This window comes from Desmodus rotundus, chromosome 1, assembly GCF_022682495.2.
Source record: "Desmodus rotundus isolate HL8 chromosome 1, HLdesRot8A.1, whole genome shotgun sequence".
NCBI classification, from domain to species: Eukaryota; Metazoa; Chordata; class Mammalia; order Chiroptera; family Phyllostomidae; genus Desmodus; species Desmodus rotundus.
Genome location: NC_071387.1, coordinates 128165402 through 128185076, shown reverse-complemented (window position 1 = coordinate 128185076; position 19675 = coordinate 128165402). Strand labels below are relative to the sequence as shown.

General features: G+C 42.7%; 1 protein-coding gene across 2 annotated transcripts in view; it reads right to left on the bottom strand.

Annotated features, from left to right (window-relative positions):
* Nucleotides 1-19675, bottom strand: part of SNX24 (sorting nexin 24) — a 131868-nt gene that overhangs the window by 55327 nt on the left and 56866 nt on the right. For both annotated transcript variants that reach the window (XR_008425097.2, XM_053910693.2), the window contains exons 2-3: nt 16616-16699; nt 3852-3956 (exon numbers count right to left, since the gene is read on the bottom strand). Coding sequence is in view for 1 of the 2 variants with exons in the window: in XM_053910693.2 (XP_053766668.1) it covers nt 3852-3956; nt 16616-16699 (189 nt within the window). In the remaining variant the exon portion in view is untranslated. The remainder of the gene's footprint in view (nt 1-3851; nt 3957-16615; nt 16700-19675) is intronic.

The window sequence follows — 19675 nt, the reverse complement described above, 5'->3', positions numbered from 1 at the left end:
AGTTCTTTTGAGAAATCAGCTGATAGTCTTACAGGGACTCCCGTGTAGTTAACTAACTTCTTTTCTCTTGCTGCTTTTAAGATATTCTGTTTATCTTTTAACTTTGGCATTTTAATTATGATATGTCTTGGGGTGGGGCTCTTTGCATACACTTTGTTTGGGACTCTCTGTGCTTCCTGCACTTGCATGTCTATTTCCTTCACCAAATTAGGGAAGTCTTCTTTCATTATTTTTTGAAATAGACTTCCAATTTATTGCTCTTCCTCTTCTCCTACTGGCATCCTTATGATGCAAATGTTGGAACACTTGAAGTTGTCCCAGAGGCTGTTTAGACTGTCCTCATTTTTATGGATTCTGTTTTCTTCTTGTTATTCTGATTGGTTGTTTATGCTTCCCTATGTTCCAAATATTGATTTGATTCTCAGCTTCATCCATTCTACTGTTGTTTCCATGTAAATTGTTCTGTGTTTCAATTAGTTTACCTTTATTTCTGACTGGGTCTTTTTTATGCTGCTGAGGTCCTCACTAAGTTCCTTGAGCATCCTTATAACCAGTGTTTTGAACTCTGCATCTGATAGTTTACTTATCTCCATTTTGTTTAACTCTTTTTCTGGTTTTGATCTGTTCTTTCATTTGGGCCATGTTTCTTTGCCTCCTCATTTTAGCGGCCTCCCTGTACTTGTTTCTATGTATTAGGTAGAGCTGCTTTGACTCTGTGTCTTGGTAGTTTGGCCTAGTGGAGTAGGTGTCCTGTAGGGTCCAGTGGCACAGTCTCCCCTAAAACCCAAGCTGGGCACTCAAGGTGCACCCTTTGGGTGGGCTGAGTACACCTTCCTCTTGTAGTTGAGCCTTTGTTACTTTTGGCAGATCAATGAGAGGGATTTACCCAGGCCAGTCAGCTGCAAGGACTGGCCATGATCACTGATCACCAGCTTCTGCCCTGTGTGGAGGATCAGCTGTGCAGGGGCAGGGTGGTAGTGTTCTGATGTGGTCTGTAGCTGTCCACTGGATGTGCTGGTCCTTGGGTTTCCTGGGTCGTGCAGGCCAAGGTCAGCCCACACCTGTGTTTTTCCTGGGCTATAAACCCTGCCTGAGCTATAAAACAATCTGAGATGGCTGCTACTTGTGCTGGACTTGGAGATTCCCAGGTGAAGCCAAGCTGTGAATTTTAGCTGGCTGCTGCTAGTACAGTGCCTGAGGCTCACTGAAGCTAGTTCTTGATTGTTTGACAGGATTTAGGAAGTAAGGAAGCCTGAGCCAAGACCAGTCATTCATATGGAAAAGCAGCTTGTGTTGGCCCACAAGTTGGGTGGGGCAGAGTCTCTGGGGATCTCCAAGGCAGGTCAAACTGTGTTAGCCAGGAGTGTCAGATATGGCACCAGCTTGCTGGCTCTGTGGTGGGAGGGTTTAGAAAAGGGACAATGGCCTCTGCTCACCTTGATGCCAGATACGTCAGCTTCTCCCTGTATATTATTGGTGCCTTTCAAGCTGCTATCCTGGTGCTAGAGCTCAGAGGGAGTGAGTCTGAGTAGGTGAGTCCATGTGTGGGTTCTTTTAAGAGGAACTGCTAGGGGCTCCAGAAGTTTTTTCCATGGACTCAATCCCCACTGATTTTTGTAGCCAAGAAGTTGTGGGGGTGTATCTTCCTGTCACTGGCACCCTGGGTTGGGGGGGCCTGGTGCAGGGAAGGGACTCCTCATTCCTGAGATATCCCTCCCAAATTTTTATCCACCACATGTGGGTGCGGGTCCAGCCCGTTCCTCATCCTCTGCACCCCTTCTACCAGTCTGGATGGATGTGGTTTCTTTAATTCCATAGTTGCCAGACTTCCATTCAACTCGATTTTGTAGTTGTCAGACTTCCATTCAACTCGATTTCTGACGTTCCTGAGTAATGGCTGTTCTACACTTTAGTTTTAATTTTGATGTGGTTGTGCAAAGAGGTGAGAGCCATGTCTGCCTACCCACCATCTTGACTGGAAGTGACATCCCCAGGGACTTAGTTGACAACAAATTGAATACCACATGCACAATGGGAAACAAGCCCTCTCAGTACTTCGACCACATCTTTCAAGCCCTGTTTCTGAGACTAGAGAATTCTAAGCTCCATTTGACTGTCACTGTAAACTCCTCGCTGTGCCAGATGATTTTAGCCGCATATTTATATTCGAAGTACAAACAACTTAAAATGTTTACACTGAGTAGTAATGGAAGTCATGTGTCAAATACAATGGGAGGAAAAAGAATAAAGCTTTCTTCAGAACTAAAGCTTAAAGATACACAATATCTTCGGAAAATTTGCCTTACAAATAAGAATGCATTGTTTACCTACACCATTTAATTATAGAGAACATGCATTTTTATCCTTTGCATACAATGTTTAAAATGTTGTTTTTTGGGTTTTGGCTTGGTTTTACTCTGCAGTACTGCCCGAAGCTCTGGATGTCTGTTAGCTCCATATCCATACTCTCCAAGCACAGTCACACACTTTCCTGTCGTTTGTGGTCCCCAATTCCTTTAACCTCCCACTCCCAGGGAGAGCCAGTGAAGAACTCACCACCATGTGCAAAAGCAAAAGAACAAAAACAGTGAAGAGAGCCCTCCTCAGATGCTCTGGGGCTGCCAGTGGTCAGCTTTCCTATCTGAGCAGAGTAAAGACCGGGAAAACTATAGGAGGCCAGGAGAGACTAGGCATCCGTCCACAGGGAGAGAGTCCTCTGAATCTATCACTAAGTACAAGCCTTTAGTGACAGCTTCTCCGCAGCCTCTAATCACCAGCTATTTAGGTAAAATCACTCAGAAAAGTTCTGTAGAGGAAATAGTATGCTGGCTTAACACAGCCCTTAGCTGCCCTCCTGAACAGAACCCATCCTAGGGTCAGTGCTAAGGGGGTCAGGAAGATATCAATGGAAGAAGACAGTCATGGCTGCCAATAACTTTGATAATAACATGTCTTATATAAGGAGAGATCATCATGGTAAATTCATAACTCTTAGGTGAAGTCCAGCTTTTCTCTGAGAGCCACGACTCCCCAACCCTCATCTCACACCACCTCGGTCCTTCTCACGCCGTCAGCCTCTGAAGTGGACTCAGGTGTCCTGCCTGAACGCTCGGCTGCCACATGCTGCACCCCCACCCCCCCACCTCATCTCAGCGCCTGCCCTGTGCAGTGCCCTTTGGACAAAGACAACCACACTGAATAGTCACCTGCACCCTCGAGGTGTTTTGTTTTAAATCTGGGAGAAGCTGAGCTTCCTTTCGCTTTTCCTGTCACTCGGCAGAGAATGAGAACTTCTGTCTATTTTATTTAGGTAATTCTGTTCGCAATTCTCAGTGCAGAAGAGAGCACCCTGCTGCATTCCTTTAAAGAGAATGCATAAATTCTAATTTTCAAAGAAGTTGGCACTTCATTAGAAGCAATTTGTATACCCTCATTCTCAATTTGACTCCAAAGATACATTAGCCAGGGCCACTGAAAATTATTTAGTTTCCCTCACTATCTCCCCAACACCAAAAACCTGAAGGCAGGGAATACTATGAGAAAGCAATAAATCTATTTTGTAGAGTTGAATTAAAAAACAACAACATCAGACAGGACCTTTTGACATCAGTTTTTACCTTTATACTAAATTTTCACTTCCCTGATCCACATAACTAATTTTAAATAGAACCTAACTGAAGCTGAAAGAACCAGCTAACAACGTATCTATAATTTTAAACTTTATTTTAATCCAGAATGTTTGGTTGCTTCCCATATTTTGCATCTCACCTGTAAGTCCTGAGGAAAAAAAAATCCAGCTAAATGATTATTTAAACTGCATTATATTAACTGAGGATTTAAACACATCTCACCTGTAAATATGTTTCCAAACCTTGTCGTCGTTGTTCTAACACCTTTGGGACCCAGTTCCTCACATGTTTAGAAGGGATTTCTGGAGTTTTAATACATTTCTTAAGCTATAAAGACAGAAACAAAAAACACACAGAAGATGTCTCTTAATTATAAAGATGTTATGGGAGAAGCCAATAAAAAAAAAAGTGAACTGTTATCTCCAATAAAAAGAGGAAAATGTAATAACACTGAAATTTTCAAAAAATTCTTTACTTAGCTGCCCTAAATGTTCATATTTCAGGATAAAATTTTTGTCTTTTTGGTAGTTGTTGCTATTGTTGTACATCATCTGTATTTCAAACTAGAATTTTTTTTAAATTAAAAGTTGAGTAAATGGATTTTAAAAAAGTAAAAGAGTTCATAATTTTCCAAATCAATTAATACAATGAAATTTTGTTTGCATAAAGTACTACTTTTCTGATTAAAAAGTCTCTCTACATATTTTTCACATAAAAAAAGCAAAACAAAATGCCATTGTCCACGATCATCACACTGTAAAATGCCATGTGAGCTAGACCACATCATTTGGAGAGTTTCCTGAAAGTTTTATAATATAATGAACTAAACAACAGACAGACTGATCCTTCCAACATTCCTAAGAATTAGGTCCAAATTCTGTTCATGAAAATGGAATGATGGTCTCAGCTAAGCCTATCAGGGCAGCAGTTTTAAGGAACAATATAAAGGAAAAAAATTATATTAGAAGTCAAGTTAGAAATACCTTTGTTAGGTATATGCTACTACAACCTCCTATACCTCTGAATATTACCTTACTGTCAAGGTACTTTGTACATCTGATTAAACAATGAAGAGATTATTCTAGACTATCCAGGTGGGCTCAATGAAATCACAAGAATCTGGATAAGAGGAAGGCAGGAGGGTCACAGTGAAAGAGAGGTTGGGAGTGGCCTGATCTGAGGGCAGAGGGAAGGCCATGAGCCCAGGCAACCTCTGGAAACTGGAGTGGGAAGAAATGGGTTCTCTCTCAGAGCCTACTGACACCTTGATTTTAGCTCAGTGAAACTCACTTTGGACTTCTGACCTCGAGAAGTATAAGATAAATCTGTGTCATTTTAAGCCATTAAATTCATGCTAACATGCTACAGCAGCAATAGGAAACTAACACTGTCCCCAAAATGGAATGAATTAAAATATTCTAATTAAGAACTTGGAAAAGCTACCGAGATTACTCCTTTACTATACATGCAAAGAAACAGTAAAAAATCTCTAAGAAAATGCACAAACACCAGCAGCTAACACTGTGATACAAAATTCTTCCCACGCACTAGTATTTATTCACATTAACTATTCTAGGCCAAAATTTGTTGCCCATCATGAAAAAGAAAAGGAGTCTCTGTGCATTTTGAAGATCAGCACTTCTAGTGCAAGGCGCTAGGCTGGACCTGTGTTGCCGCCTTCCTCCACACCTGAAGTGCATTAAAACGATAGTGGGAAAGTGCTAGCTGAAACTCCAAACCTATTCTTCCTGTCATCCTCACCAACAGAACTATATTACTGAGAATAATAATGAATTCTGCTAAGTTTAGCTAAGAAACTAAATTTTCCAAACTCCATTGTAGAGAGTGGAAGTCAAAGGTAATCAGAAGTCACTGAGAAGAGCTCTTCATAGAAACTCTTTTAAAGTGGAGCAAACTCAGCTGGTTTTTTCTTTCTTTCCCACCCCCCTTTCACCTGCTTCCTTCCTAAAATGTGACCACGATGGCTGAGCTGTCACGACCATCTGCCATCATGAGGCAGCTCTCAGGATGGAAGCCAGATGTTCCAGATGACTGGACAGACAGAAAGAAGGAGCCAGGGTGCCTGACAGCCTCCTGGAGCTGCCACAGCCACAACCTGCCCACCTCCAGATTTATTTCTTTCCTTTTTTTCTTAGATTTTATTTATTTATTTTTAGAGAGGGGGAAGGGAGGGAGAAAGAAGGGGAGAGAAACATCAATGTGCGGTTGCCTCTGGCACTCACTATTGGGGACCTGGACTGCTACTCAGGTCTGGACTGGGGCTTCCTCTGCCCTCTTTTCTTCATTGGCCTCAGGTAGGGGATGGCATTGGGTGGGACTCCAATCTTCTCAGCAGCCCTGAGAGGCTCTGTGCTCAAGACTGGCATAAGAAGAGGTGTTGGACCATACCTGTGCCAAAGCACACGCTATCTCTATCCACCACAGCAGAGTGACTAGCAGCCTGGTTTTATCCCTTACACACACATTCCGCCCCATTAAAAAAGGGTCAATGTCCCTACAGAAAATGAATGAAGTGTTTGGGTTGGACAAAGGTGTTGCCGTTCAAGTCATACTGGTACTCATAGGGTCCCCAGCCTAATAGCTGGCTTTCTCCCCCCATTCCCTATAATGAGGCCCTTCAGTAACACACCCTATAGAAGGACCACACTTATATACCCAAAGCAAAGGGTCCAGAGACAAATACCCAGAATAATTAATCTCATTGGATGGGTAATCAAGGACCACTTTCATGGGAAAGCAGCACTATGGAAGGGAAAAGACAAGAAAAACAAATGGGACAACTAATCCCAAAGGAAGAAACATAAATCAAATGGCAGAAGAGATCTTTAAAAATTCTATTAGTATCTTCAGGGAGATTTGAGAAGATATGCCTTGTATGAAACAAGAACAGGTTGCTATAAAAAAGAAACAATCAGAGAATAAGAGACACTGGGAATTAAAAAACATGACAGAGAAATAAAAATATTAAAAGAGGTAGAATATAAAATGATAGCAGTCTCTCAAAGCATAGAATAACGAAAATGAGAGAAAAGGTAGGTGAAAAGATAAGGCACGTACAGAATCCAGGAGATTTTCTATAAAATTAATAAGCTTCCCATAAAGAATAAGAAAAAAATTCTCAAACAATAAAAATGTTTTGTTTGACTTCATGGATGCCTTCAGATTAAGAACTCAATGAGCACCTGCATAATATATAAAAACAACCCATATTAGTGACATTGACCTGCTGAGATTTCAGAATATCAAGGACAGAGAGAAAACAGAAAAAAAATAGGTGGTACACAAAGGAAGCAGAATTGCAGTGGCAGCTGACTTCGCATCAGCAGCAGTGGACGCTAGATCGACGCTTCTGGAACCAGCCCCATGGTCAACCAAGTGAGAGAGAACAAATGCATTTGCGGGCGTTCAAGGACGTGAAAGGTTTACCTCATGCTGTCTTTTACACAAAGTTGAGCATGTAATTCTAGGAAGTTAGGATAAAGCAAGAAAGAAAAATAGGGTGTGTCTTTGAAGCTCTACCCCATCAGTATGGGGAAGGGAACTCCAAGGAGAGCTGAGCACAGCAGCACAGAGAAGCATCGGTCCAGGCTAGAGCAAAAAGGTCAGGGGATTGGAGAAGGGAGCCTGTTGGAAGACGTTTGATTTGATGCAGTAGGTAGCATGGAGGAGGATACATTTTAGGATTTGTTAAATAAAGTGCATTATTCTTTTGTCTATTAAAAAAAATAAGTTCCAGGGAAAGCAAAGATCCCTGAAGAAGGTCATGGAACAAAAGACACTCAACTCTTCCAGTGTTATTCCAGTGCTAGAGATACTCACATACCTGGAAAGAGACAACAAAAAATAAAAAAGTTAATAAGACAGGGTGAGGGCCCATAGTAACCGAAGGGGATGTGTATTGAGCAGCTGGGAAAGGCAGGTATGAGGTGGGGATGTCTGAGTTGGGACCTGATTCATGCTGGGAGGGAGCCAGCAAAGGAGCTGGAGAAGGAAGGCTGCAGCAGAAACAGGGCAATGGAAAGGGAGGCCCAGGCTTGGTGTTCAAAACACAGAAAGAAGGAGTCGGGTTCGGAGAGGTGGCAGCTTCAGACACTGTGGGGCCTTGGAGGCCAAGGTGGGATTTGCACATCATTTTAAATGGGAAGCAAAATGAATACCGTATTTTGCTGTGTATAATGCACACTCACATTTCTGTGCACATCATACACGGAATTATTATGCCCATGGCATTAAATCATTATACCCATGTATAACGCACATCCTTATTTTTCCCTCAAAAATTTGGGCAAAAAAAGTGTGTGGTATACACTGCAAAAATATGGTATCTTGAGCAAGGGAATAGCCTGATACAACTTTTGCTTTAAGAGACCACGCTAGATGCTACCAGCAAGGTGGACTACGGGGGGCTGGAGTCAAAGCAAGGAGACCTGTCCGAAGCTCCTGCAGAAGTCCAGGCGAGGGATCATGGTGAACTGGACTACGGTCCTGTCAGTGGGGGTGGGAGAAGGAGAAGGCTGCGGGAGTATGGGGAAAGTAGAGGTGACCAGAATGACTCCAAGACTGTCACTGTTTTAAGGTTTTCAATGTCACCTGGCAGCCATATTTTGGGTGACCTGCCTGTTGTTACTGAAAGGTGGCAGAGTGCCAGGTTTTGGAAAAATGGCAGAGAACACTAGTGGATTGGGGGAGCCCAATCCACTGTCCCTCTCTTCTACAGAACAGAGCTCCTGATTTTCAGCTGAGTCCCTGATCACCCAGAAAAAGGGACACTTTTCCCAATCTCCCTGGAAGCTATGTGTGGCCATATGACTGAGTTCTGGTCAAAGGCATGTAAACAGACATGTGTATGTGGCCTTCAGGAAATGGTCTGATAGGGAGAGACTCTCTCCTTCTTTCCTTTCCACCTTCCCAGTGGGTGAACTGCCCACGTCATGGCTAGACCTGCAGCGGTCACCTTCGAGCATGAGGTGGAAGCCTCATGTTGAGAACAGTAAAGCCACAAGAGCCTGGGTCCCTGATGGTCACGAAACTGCCACACTAGCCCTAGATGTTATGTGAGAGGAAAATAAAGGTGTTTCTGTTAATGTCACCATTATTTTGGTTCTAGAGTCACTTGCTGCCAAATCTAATCCCATGTGAGTAGCAGACTGGCTGATACTGCCAGGTGCAAAACTGACTACCTCCTTCTTCTTACAAAAGCATCCCAGTGTCATTCAGAGTGCCAACATATAGAGCAAAAAAACTTCGATTTCCCAAGTTCCCTGGTAATTAGAATGTCCATGTGACAGAGCTGTTAATGAAATGTAGTGTAAGTCTACTGGGTAGGGTTCCTGCTTTCCTCAAAAACAAACAAACAAACAAAACAAAACAAAACAAAATGGGTTCTCCTTCCCACCAGAAATGTGGAAGCCATGTCTGGAGGGACAGCTGCTGCATTGTAACCAGAGAGTAAAAGCCATTTGCTCAGGTAAACAAGGTGAAGCAGAAAGGAGCTTGGATCATAGGTAGTGCGGAACTGCTACATCAGTTTGATGCCTCCTTTTAGTTTTCTTGAAATATGAGAATACTTAGTCTCTTACATTTAAGAAACCTAGTCAAGTTTCTATGATATCCCACCAAAGATAATGCTGACATAAAGGAATTCATTGTGCAGTTCTAACTTTAAGTGAGAGAAGTCCAGTAGGTGTCTAGGTGGAGATGATGTGTAGACATTTGGAGGTGAGTCTATAAACCTGTAAGTCAGAACACGTGAGTGGTATTCAGAGCCGTGGAACTAGAGGATATGACACTGGGAGGTAGGTACAGATGAAGGAAAAGGGCTGAGACAGGCAGAATTCTAAGGCTGCTCCCAAGATTCCTGCCTCCTGGTGTACAGGCCTACATAATCCTGCCCCCTGGGTGCAGATGGGACCTGTGAATAGGATGAAATATTCACTTCCTTGATTGGGTTACATAATCTGACAAGTATTACATTACATGACAAGACAGTCACTTCCTTGATCACGTTACATGCTATAAGACCCAGCCCTAGCAGGCTTGGAAGAAGCAAGCTGACAGGCCGCATGGCTAGGACTTAGGTGGCCTCTAAGAGCTGAGAGCTATCCCTGGCTGAGAGCAAGAAAAAAGGGACCTCAGTTCTACGACTGTGAGGAACTGAATTCTGCCTCAATGAGGACATGACGCTGTGAAGAGGACACTAAGCTTCAGATGAGATCACAGCCCTGGGGACACCTTGATTTTAGCCTGGCGAGACTCTGAGCAGAGGACCTGGTACACCTGAGCCCAGATTCCTGACCCATGGAAACTCTGATAACACAACTGTATTGTTCTAAATGGCTAAATCTGTGCTCATCTGTTATGCTGCACTAGAAAACCAACACAAGGGCCATGGTCTGAGACATCGCAAGCAGTGAGGAGGGAGGAGTGAAACAGCACGTTAAGTCAGGCCATGTTTCTAGAAGGGGCACGATCGTACTGTTCAGCTGATGCTGGAAGTCAAAACCACTGGCTTAAGAGAGCAGGAACCCGGAAAGCAGAGGCTCCTTTTCCAAGGAATTGTTTCCAAGGAACTAAGTTTCCAGGGAACTAAGAGAGAAGGAGAGCAAGGGGGTGAACATAGGAGGGAAGCATAGGGTCAAAGGCACGTTTTATTTTGTTATATGGCAAATATATAATATTTATTGATGAGACTGATCCAGTATTGAGAAGAGAGAGAAAGAGAGGGGGCAGGAATTATGAGTGTAAAAGAATCTATTACACATCTCTACTTGCGTTATTTCTTAAACAAAAAAGAAGAAAAATGCTAAATTCTTCTGTGGTAAAAAGTTCAGTAGGTGTCAGTGTAAATGTAAAGTTCCTTTAACTATTGAATCACACATTTCTTATATTGCAGAAGAGAAAATCAACCCCATTATCCGTCTCTCTGCTTTTTGTTGTTGTTGTTGTTGTTGTTTAAATCTTGAAGATGCCGCACTGAAAACATTTTTTTTCTTTTTACTTATGTCAGGAGTCCTGAGGAAGCCGATCATCCCAGCTGCCGGGATCTGTGACGGTGTTTGTAGTTGAGTAATGAATTGCTTTAGATGAGGAGAGACAAACCTGAGACGATGTGTTTCCACTAGGGCTCAGCTGCTCATAAGATAAATAACCCCCTGCCAGTCCATGCGATGATTAACTGTTCGGGCCGCTCTGCGCCCAGCCGAGCGGCCTTTTGGATCCCCACAGATAGCCAGCAGATTCCACGATACCAGAAACGCAATCCCCTTCGCCGGGCGGGACCACTCCTTCCCCTTTAATATTGTTAGGACAGTTTACACAGAACTGCCACATGTGCATTCACTCTACACCCCTTTCTCCACAGAAAGGAACAGAAATGCTTTCCCCAAGCATAAACATAAAAAGATGATAAGAAACTGAAAGTTCAGAAAAGAGTGAGGGACATCGAGGGTAAAATTCGATCTTTTACCCCATATGTGACCCCTATGTCCTCAGAATTCCCTGTAGAGACACTACACGTGGTGCTGTGCTCTGGGTTTAACCCCAGATGGCAGTTTTTTGGTTTGTCTGAAATACGTCCTTCATTAATTAAATATGAGAATGCAATTCTCAGGCCAAAGGTAGGCAATCGTAAGAACGAGGACAGTTAATTCAGGAGTGAACCAGCACCGTACTTCCCTGAAACCTTTGTGAATAACAGGGTGGGCTGGAAATGGCAAGAAACAGCAGGAAGGGTGTGTAAAACATGCTCTGAATTTGCGAAGGTTTTTCTCTCCACACCCACGGTTCTGGGGTTAAGGAGGTGAAACTGTTTGCGAGAACCACCGTTGGAAGTTGGCTGTAGCAGCAGGGCATGAGCAGGTGCCGCTGGGTCATGGAGGGAGCATGTACAAGATTAAGGCTCATTCTATCCTGACAGTTTGGGTCTTAATCTTGTCATGATGGAGGACACCCTATGCCTTTATTTTTTAAGGATATGATGCTAAATGTGAACACAGAAAACTAGGGTGGGGTTTGTTTTGCTGTCAGCGTGGTGGTGGTGTCTTCCCACCCTAACCAGCAGAGCTGCAAAGGAAGCACAAGTATAACCTGGGATTAAAGTGACAATGAACTAAACTCCCACAGTAAAAAGTACTCTTGTCAACAAAATACTACTCTAGTCATTCATAAATATGAGGTCTGTCCAGAATGTATCCAGCCATGTCATATGAAAAACAGAGACATTTATTGAAGAAGATACAAGCTACAAGAAACATTGTATGTAGGACAATGACACCTCAGCCCCCTTCAAAGTAGGCACCTTGAGACCTCACACAGTTCTCCCAATTGCCATGAACTGTCCCCTAGTATTTTCCTGAATCTCATGGAGGGTCTAAAATCTCTTCCCTTTCAAAGGTGGTTTTAATTTTGGAAAAAGCCAGAAGTCACAGGGCACCAAATCTGGGTTGCAGGGGAGCTGAGTCATCTGGGTGACTGGATGTTTCGCCAAAAATCTCTGCATGAGACGTGATACACGAGCAGGTTCGTTGTTGTGATGAAGCTGCCAATCACCAGCTGCCCATAGCTATGGCTTTCCGAATCATCCAAATAGTTTCCACAGAGGAATGTCCACACTTAATGCAAAATTTGATGCAGATTCATTGCTCAACCCACTCAATCATTTTGAATATGAGGACCAAACAATACATGAGCTCTCTCAACAGCATATACTGCCTCCATTGACTAGTACAGTGAAGTCATCATTGTTCACACATGTGTATTCCAGTCCACTCTCCTTGGCTGCCAGGTCATATCAACGTCTCGCATACCGTTCTCATTATATTAACAATGGCTGGACTTTTTTCGGACAGACCCCACATGCATGATGTTCTCCAAATATCCCACTTGCCACACACTTATTTAATGCCTAATATGTGCCCAACACTAACAGGCAGTGAGGAAAATACAAAAGATGAGACGTGAGCCCTATGTTTTAAAAATGTATATTTTAGTTGGAAAAACTTAGGGACAACTGTTCTAATCATCTCTGAGATGTTTTTAATTTAAGTGGAAATTTCTATTCTAAATGGAACAAGAGTCCAAGAACAAAGAGATTAGGGCATAAAAGAAACAGGGAAGAAGGAGAACCTGAAATGTTTTAGTTTGGTGTGAACAGATGTGAACACAAAGGGAAAGACAGGGAGGCAGTGATTTTCACATATAGGGGGGCAGGGGAGATGCGCTTGGCTGCCACCGATGTTTTCTTAGGTGATACAGAGAGAAATAAGACTGGCCTGTAAAGGGGTTTCTGAGAGACAGAGTAATGGTCCCCCTGAAGATGTCTATGTCCTAATCCTTGGAACCTGTGAATGCATTACCTTAAATGGCAAAAGGCACTTTGCAGGTGTGATTAAATCAAACATTGTGAGATGGAAAGATTATCCTGGATCACCCAGGTAGGTCCAATTAATCTCAAGGGGAGGCAGAAGTGTCAAAGTCAGAGGAGATGTCATGATGGAAGCAGAAGTTGGAGTGATGTTCCTACTGGCTTCGAGGATGAGAAGGGGCCATGAGCCAAGGAGTGCAGACAGCCTCTAGAAGCTGGAAACAGCAAAGAAACGAGGAACACAGCCCTGCTGACACATTTAGAGTGAGATGATAAATGTGTGTTTTTAAAGCAAAGTGTGTGGTGGTTTATTGCAACAGCAACAGGACACGGTACAGGGTTTAAGATTCTTGGCCTCGAGAGTCACTGTCTGTGATTTGGAAGACAACGCAGACCCACTTCAACGTATTTGAACAAAGGAATGAAGATGAAGATAGTGTTTCAGAAAAAGGAATCTGCTGCAAAAAATGAAAAAGAAGACAAGGATCCAAAATAGTAAAGAAATATTTACATAAAATAGTAAGACTCTGTATTGGGATGGTATGAAGTGGTTCCTATGATAGAAATCTGGAAGAACAAATCAACAGCACTTGATGACGCTCTGGATATGAAGGCGAAAGAACGGTAGGAAAGACCTCCAAGGTGTCACGCTCTGTGGCCTCCGTGCATGTGATGAGGGCAGGAGGCAAGGGCTGTGTCTAAGAGAAACCTAAAAAATACAACCACGCTAGAGGGATTCTCAAACGTCAGCAGGCACGAAGGTGATCTGGAAAGCTGGTTGAACATGCGCAGTACTGGGCCCTACCACAGAGATTCTGATGCAGCATGTTGGGTGGCACCAGGATCTGGCCCTCAGTGAACACTGTTCTGATGCGGGTGGTTCAAAGTTCACACTTTTTAAAACACTAATCAACAAAAACTAAAAGGAAATAGAACCAAATACTCATTATAGCTCTGGAAGAAACAACTAATCTTATGTAAAATCTGAAGGGGTAAAAATTGACATATTAGACAACATAAAAATTTAAAACATTTGTAAATTAAAATAAATATCATAGCCAAAATAAAAAGGCCCTTGGTGAAAAATACATTCAGCAAATGGCTAATATTTTATTAACAGGCCACACAAACTAACGAGCAAAACCAACTGAGACCCCTGCAGACAAATGGGAAAGCAAGTAAATAGAATTCTAAAAAGAAGGGCTAGAATCATAAACAAACATAAGAAACACCAATTAAAATAGCAACAAGGCAACACAGACTGCTTGCTAAATAAACAAATATCATTGGGGGGGTAGTATTAAAGCTGATGAGATTCTAGGATACTTTCATACTTGCTGGTTGCATTATAAATCCTCTAGAACCACTTCTGAAAGAAAGTAATTTGGCAATACATATCAGGAGCTGTAAAAATATCCATACATTTTGACAGAAAATGCTTCTTTTAGTAATCTAACTGTAGAAAACACTCTTGAATATGGGGAAAAAATTATATGTAATGAAGGCTATCAATTATTGGAAGTTTACCATGTGATATACATGATTTAGTTTAGTCTGTAAAACAATTCAATGAAGTTACTACTCTCATTACTCTCATACTAGAAATGGGGAGCCCGAGGCACTGAAAGATCACGGGACTCGTTCCCAGGACTTACAGAGCTGGGAGAGGTAACGGGAGGCTCGGAAGCACTCTGCTCCCGGAGCTTGCACATTCCACACCATCATTACCACCACGTGAGAACACAGTTCACGCAGCGGCCTTTGGTTCACTAACAAATGCAAGAAAAGATGCAGAAGTGAGAGATCTGAGAATTTCTAGTCCCTTAACTCTGGTCGGCCTGATAATATACGAATAGCTAAAATTATTAACAGAATTGCAGAAATTGAGATAAGTCCTAGAAAATCTGGGTTTTTTTCCTGACTGTGAGTATCTAAGAACTGCCTGTAATCACTGGGGAGAGGGTCCTCTCCTGCAGAAGAAAAGAAACTATGAAAGGAGAACAGGGTGAACGACCCTCCACTCCAGGGCGGGCCTAATTGGCAGTCACCCAGCTGTGTCCGGTGTGGAGTTGGTCCCTGAGCACCTGGCGAGGACAGCTGGGCTGTGCTGGGGTCATGGAGAGCTGGGCGCGGACCTGGGCGGTTAGGAGGGAGCCCAGATTCTGGTCACCAGAGGTTGGGCAGAGGATGGAGTTCTGGTTTCACCTCACCGCAAGGACTTATTTCACGAGGTACCCACTGGAAATCTCTCTAGAATCTGTTTCCTTGAAAAATAGTAAACAAAACAGAATTTCTTGAGAAGGAAGTGAAACCCATTCCAGGTTCGTTTCCCTCGGAAGCCTCTGGGTTGAAGGTTTTGTAAAGTCGGTGAGCAGCACCAGGCCCAAACCTGTGCTCACCTGTTTCTTTTTGAAAGCAAATTGGGGTGTAACAAAATTTTAATCCTAACAGAAAAGTGTACAGGTAACTTAGAGCTCCTCTTCCAAAGAAAACAGAGAGAAGCAATCTCCCTAATTTCTCAGGAATATTTATTAAAGTTTCTTCTCAGGACTCTATATTCTACCTTAAAAAAAAAAAAAAAAAAAACAATGGGAAAATTCAATTTTAAAAAATGCTAAAGAACTTCTAATACAGAGTAAGCATACTTTCACATTATTTATGCACTGACATTTCCCAGGGAATTTAAGATGTGTTTAATGAAACTAAAAGAACAGACCCTTTCTTCAAATACTTATTATCTCCCCTTCTAAGTTTTTAGCTAAGTAACAAAAGTGAAGAAATTAAATTATGCCATACATTTTACATATGTGTGTATATGTGTGTACACACACACACAAACATATACACATATGAATATGTATATGTTATTAAAGAAAAGTGATAAAGTTGCAATAACTCATATATCCTGATTTTCTGGGCAATTTCATGAGGCATTTCTAGGAATAAGATAATTTCAGCATCCCAATGATAATTTATAATCTGCAAAACATTAATTTTGGGTACCAAATAAGAAAGTATTCACTCTTCTACATTTTACAGGCCATTTCTCCAAAAACTCAGCTATTCCTTTTTCATTCTTGTCTCTTTTATCTAAGACTTCTAATGAAACACCAGTCCTAGCAAGTGGCCTTTACAATTCAACACAAGGCAGTGAGCCTCTTTTTTACATGTTGCCCAAATAGTCCTTAAATACCTGTGACACGTGTATTTTCTCTTCTGGGTACATGTAAGCATGAGTTGATTTAAATAAATTTCTCCCTATACAATAATCATTTGCTTTTCTTCTTTTCCTTTCTGTAAGCCCAGTAAGTATCCTTTAAGGAGAAAACAGGCCTGGGTCTTATTCCTTCTGCGCCTGCCATCCCCAGCACAGCACACTGCTGACAGCTCGCCGGCTCCCTTCCGTTTACCTGAGCTCTTAACAGAAGACCCCCCTGCTCAGAAAGCACCTGTAAAGGACTAAATAATGCCTTTTAAAAGGAAGCTTACATCACGATAAAAGAAGCCATACTGTTCCAAGAACTACCTGGGAGCCCCAGAAAGCAGTCTTAATGTCATACCATTTGCCAAACAGAGAAAGGGGTGGGGGTAGGGGGGAAGTTACCTTTTTGTGCAAGGCATGAAATTCGCTGTACCTTTTCTCAACAAAATGTTTTCTTCCATTCATTAGCACTTCTATCTTAAACACCTAGGAAAAAAAATTAAAAAGATTAATTCCACCAGTTCGAAACCTTCAATTGTCTGATGTGGTAAGTTTGTGACCATGATATATTTCATCCCTTTAATTACAGTAGCTGATCCCCCAAAACCCAGAAGGCTCAAGAGACCCTGGGCCCAACAGCACTGATTAATGAGCACTGGAGCCGAAAGCTCACTAACAAACTGCAGTCTCCCCGTAAACGTGTCTAGAAACAATGCAAACCTAAATGCCTTAACACGCACCTTAACTTTTTAATCACAGGATGTTCTTCCCGTAACATTATTTCACCAAATACAGATGATGGTATCGAAATAGAAATGTGATACCACAGCAAGAGTCTGGTTAAAATCACAGACCCGCAACTTGCCGCGACGGTTGTTTCAATCACTGCGCTGCTGTGTCGTCTGTAAGACAACCGTGCAGACAACAGTGCGTTTTAGGTTAATTTCTCCCTAACCTGCATATTCATCTCTAGTCTCAGCTGGGCTTATTGTGCTGTTTGCAAAACAGGGAAAATGTGGTAAAGGTTCATTTTCCCTGCATGATGCGAGTGACAGCTTGTGCCCCCACCTCCAGAAGGTTGAAAGGCCAGATGAAAAGGAGCTCTGTGTGCATTCATTAGTAGGCACTAACATGACATTTTCTTGATTCTCAGGTCAGTGGGTCAAGTCTGGGAACAAGGGATGAAAAATATTGTGAAATGCTCAGGAAAACGCAGCATTAAGGTGGGGTGGGGATAGGATGCTGCGCGGGAACCGAAGAGAAGGTGCTTTGTTATTTTCAAGGGTTTGTCATTGGCTCCTGTTTTGGGGGTGAGAGTTTGTCCACACGGACAGGAGGAAGTTTTGTTCAATAAGTTAGTAAGCCTAATTTCCTGTTTCAGCCGCCCTTCTGAAAAACACACAGCAAAACTAAAGGTGAGTTCATTGAAACGGAGAAGTGTTCAAAGCAAGCTTGCTCCATCCTTAAGGAGAACTCAGCACATGCCCCACAAGGTCACACGCTGTCATTATAAACCCGGATCCGTATGGCTCTATATTCCTGCTCTCTATATAAATATGCCTTTTTTTGGATGGCTAGGAATTATGTCACCAAGCAAAATGTGTTTCTATTTCTGTGCTCCTTCCAGTCAGAACCAGAATTTTCTGGTGCATGACTTAGTTTAGGAAACCTACTTTTATTAACTAAGTGGTAAATGTTTACCTATTTAATCAATATTTTAGTATAATATTTGGTTTTTCAAGTAATCCCCCTAAAATACTTTTCTTTGGTGAATTTGTGAAAATATTTTCTTCTAAAAATACACATACATGCTTCAAGCTCTAAGACATACCTACATTATTTCTTAGAGAATAATTGTTTATTAGTTCACGAAAGAAAATTATTCTTCTTCAAAGACCCTGCCAGGAATAGAACCAAAAAAATGCACTGAGCACACAAACAAAAGCAGCACAGCCTCCACTCGGGGGCTTGGTTAACAGGATGCAGAGCCTGCTTCTGAGTGTCAGGTCCCAGATTTAAACCAGGACAATGTGGGGGCGATGAGCATCGTTTCCATCTGCTGAGCTGCATGGAATAAGGAAGTTATGTTCTGAGTCCAGTTCCTTGAGGCTTCATCACAAAACCCACCACTTTAATGGGCATGTTTGCTGCAGGATCCAGAGAAGGAGAAAGTTGAAGACTTGGAAAGGTCCAACCCACTAGGTCACCCCTCAAAGTGCTCCCTCTTGAAGGCCAGGGGAAGACACACGACACAGTGGCTGCCTCATGGAATGTCACCTCTTCTATCACCAGGTGGTTCCATTACCAAGTGCCACAGTTAGGGGAGGATGCTCACACTCACAGAGGACAGTGTGAGAAATTTTAATTCTAATATTTTTATGTTGCCATTTTTAAGATGCACAATATGCCTACTAATTCTGGGAAAAACATCTTGAAAAAGGAAGTTTGTTAATCCGAATTTCCATGACAATGTGAAGCAAAAAATGGAATCAATTTCATAAATCGTGTTTTCCTGAATTCCATACCAGACTTTTTTTTTTTTTAAAGACCTGTGATATGTGTTGTTCCTGCTGCCTGGAAAACCTTTCTCCTGCTTTGGTTTCCTGGGAAAAGCTTCAGCTGTTATCTACTCTGAGGCGGGGGCGGCACTGAAGGACGTTTGGAAACCTCCAAGCAGGATCTGGCATTCGTTCGTTTATTTTTTTTAACAGGCATTTCCTGAGGGCCTACAATGTGCCCAGGAGTTAGTACTCAGCAGTGAACAGAACAGGCAAGTGCCCAGCCTTCATGGAGCACACATCCTATCTAGTGACAGAGGCCGACTACAGACATATGAACAAATACGGGACATCAAGGAATGAGACGAGCTGGGAAGAACACACAGCAGAGTAATGAGCCAGCGCTGGACAAGGGTGCCGTTTTAGCCAGTGTGGTCAGAGAAGGCCTCCCTAAGAGGAGAGGTGGTGAGAGGTACAAAATCGGAAGGGAATGCCAGAAACAAGTAGATAGGAGTTGAATGGGCTGCTCACTTATTTCTCCCAACAATCCCACACGAGACGGGTCCTGGCACCTCCATTCTCTGCGTGAGGAAACTGAAGCATGGATTAAATAACTTGCCCGTAGGACAGCTGCATTTTGAATGCAGATTGTGGTTCCTCAATCTGCCTTCTTAACCACCGCACATGACTGACTCCCAGTGAAAAATTCCCTTACATAGTCCTATGCACTGCAGAAACGGAACACTTCACAACAAGGGAAGCCCAGACGCTTTCTAGAGTGAGGACAAACCTTTGCATCACTTTCCTCCCAGGTTCCCTCCCCTGCAAGGGGGTCTGCAGGGTCACAGGGCACACCGCCAGGGACGGGTGGGGCGTGACAGGATGTCTCTACTCCCAACCATTCAGCGCCTGTGCTCCTCCCCATCAAACCGAACACTGATCTACCTGAACAGCACAGGTCTCT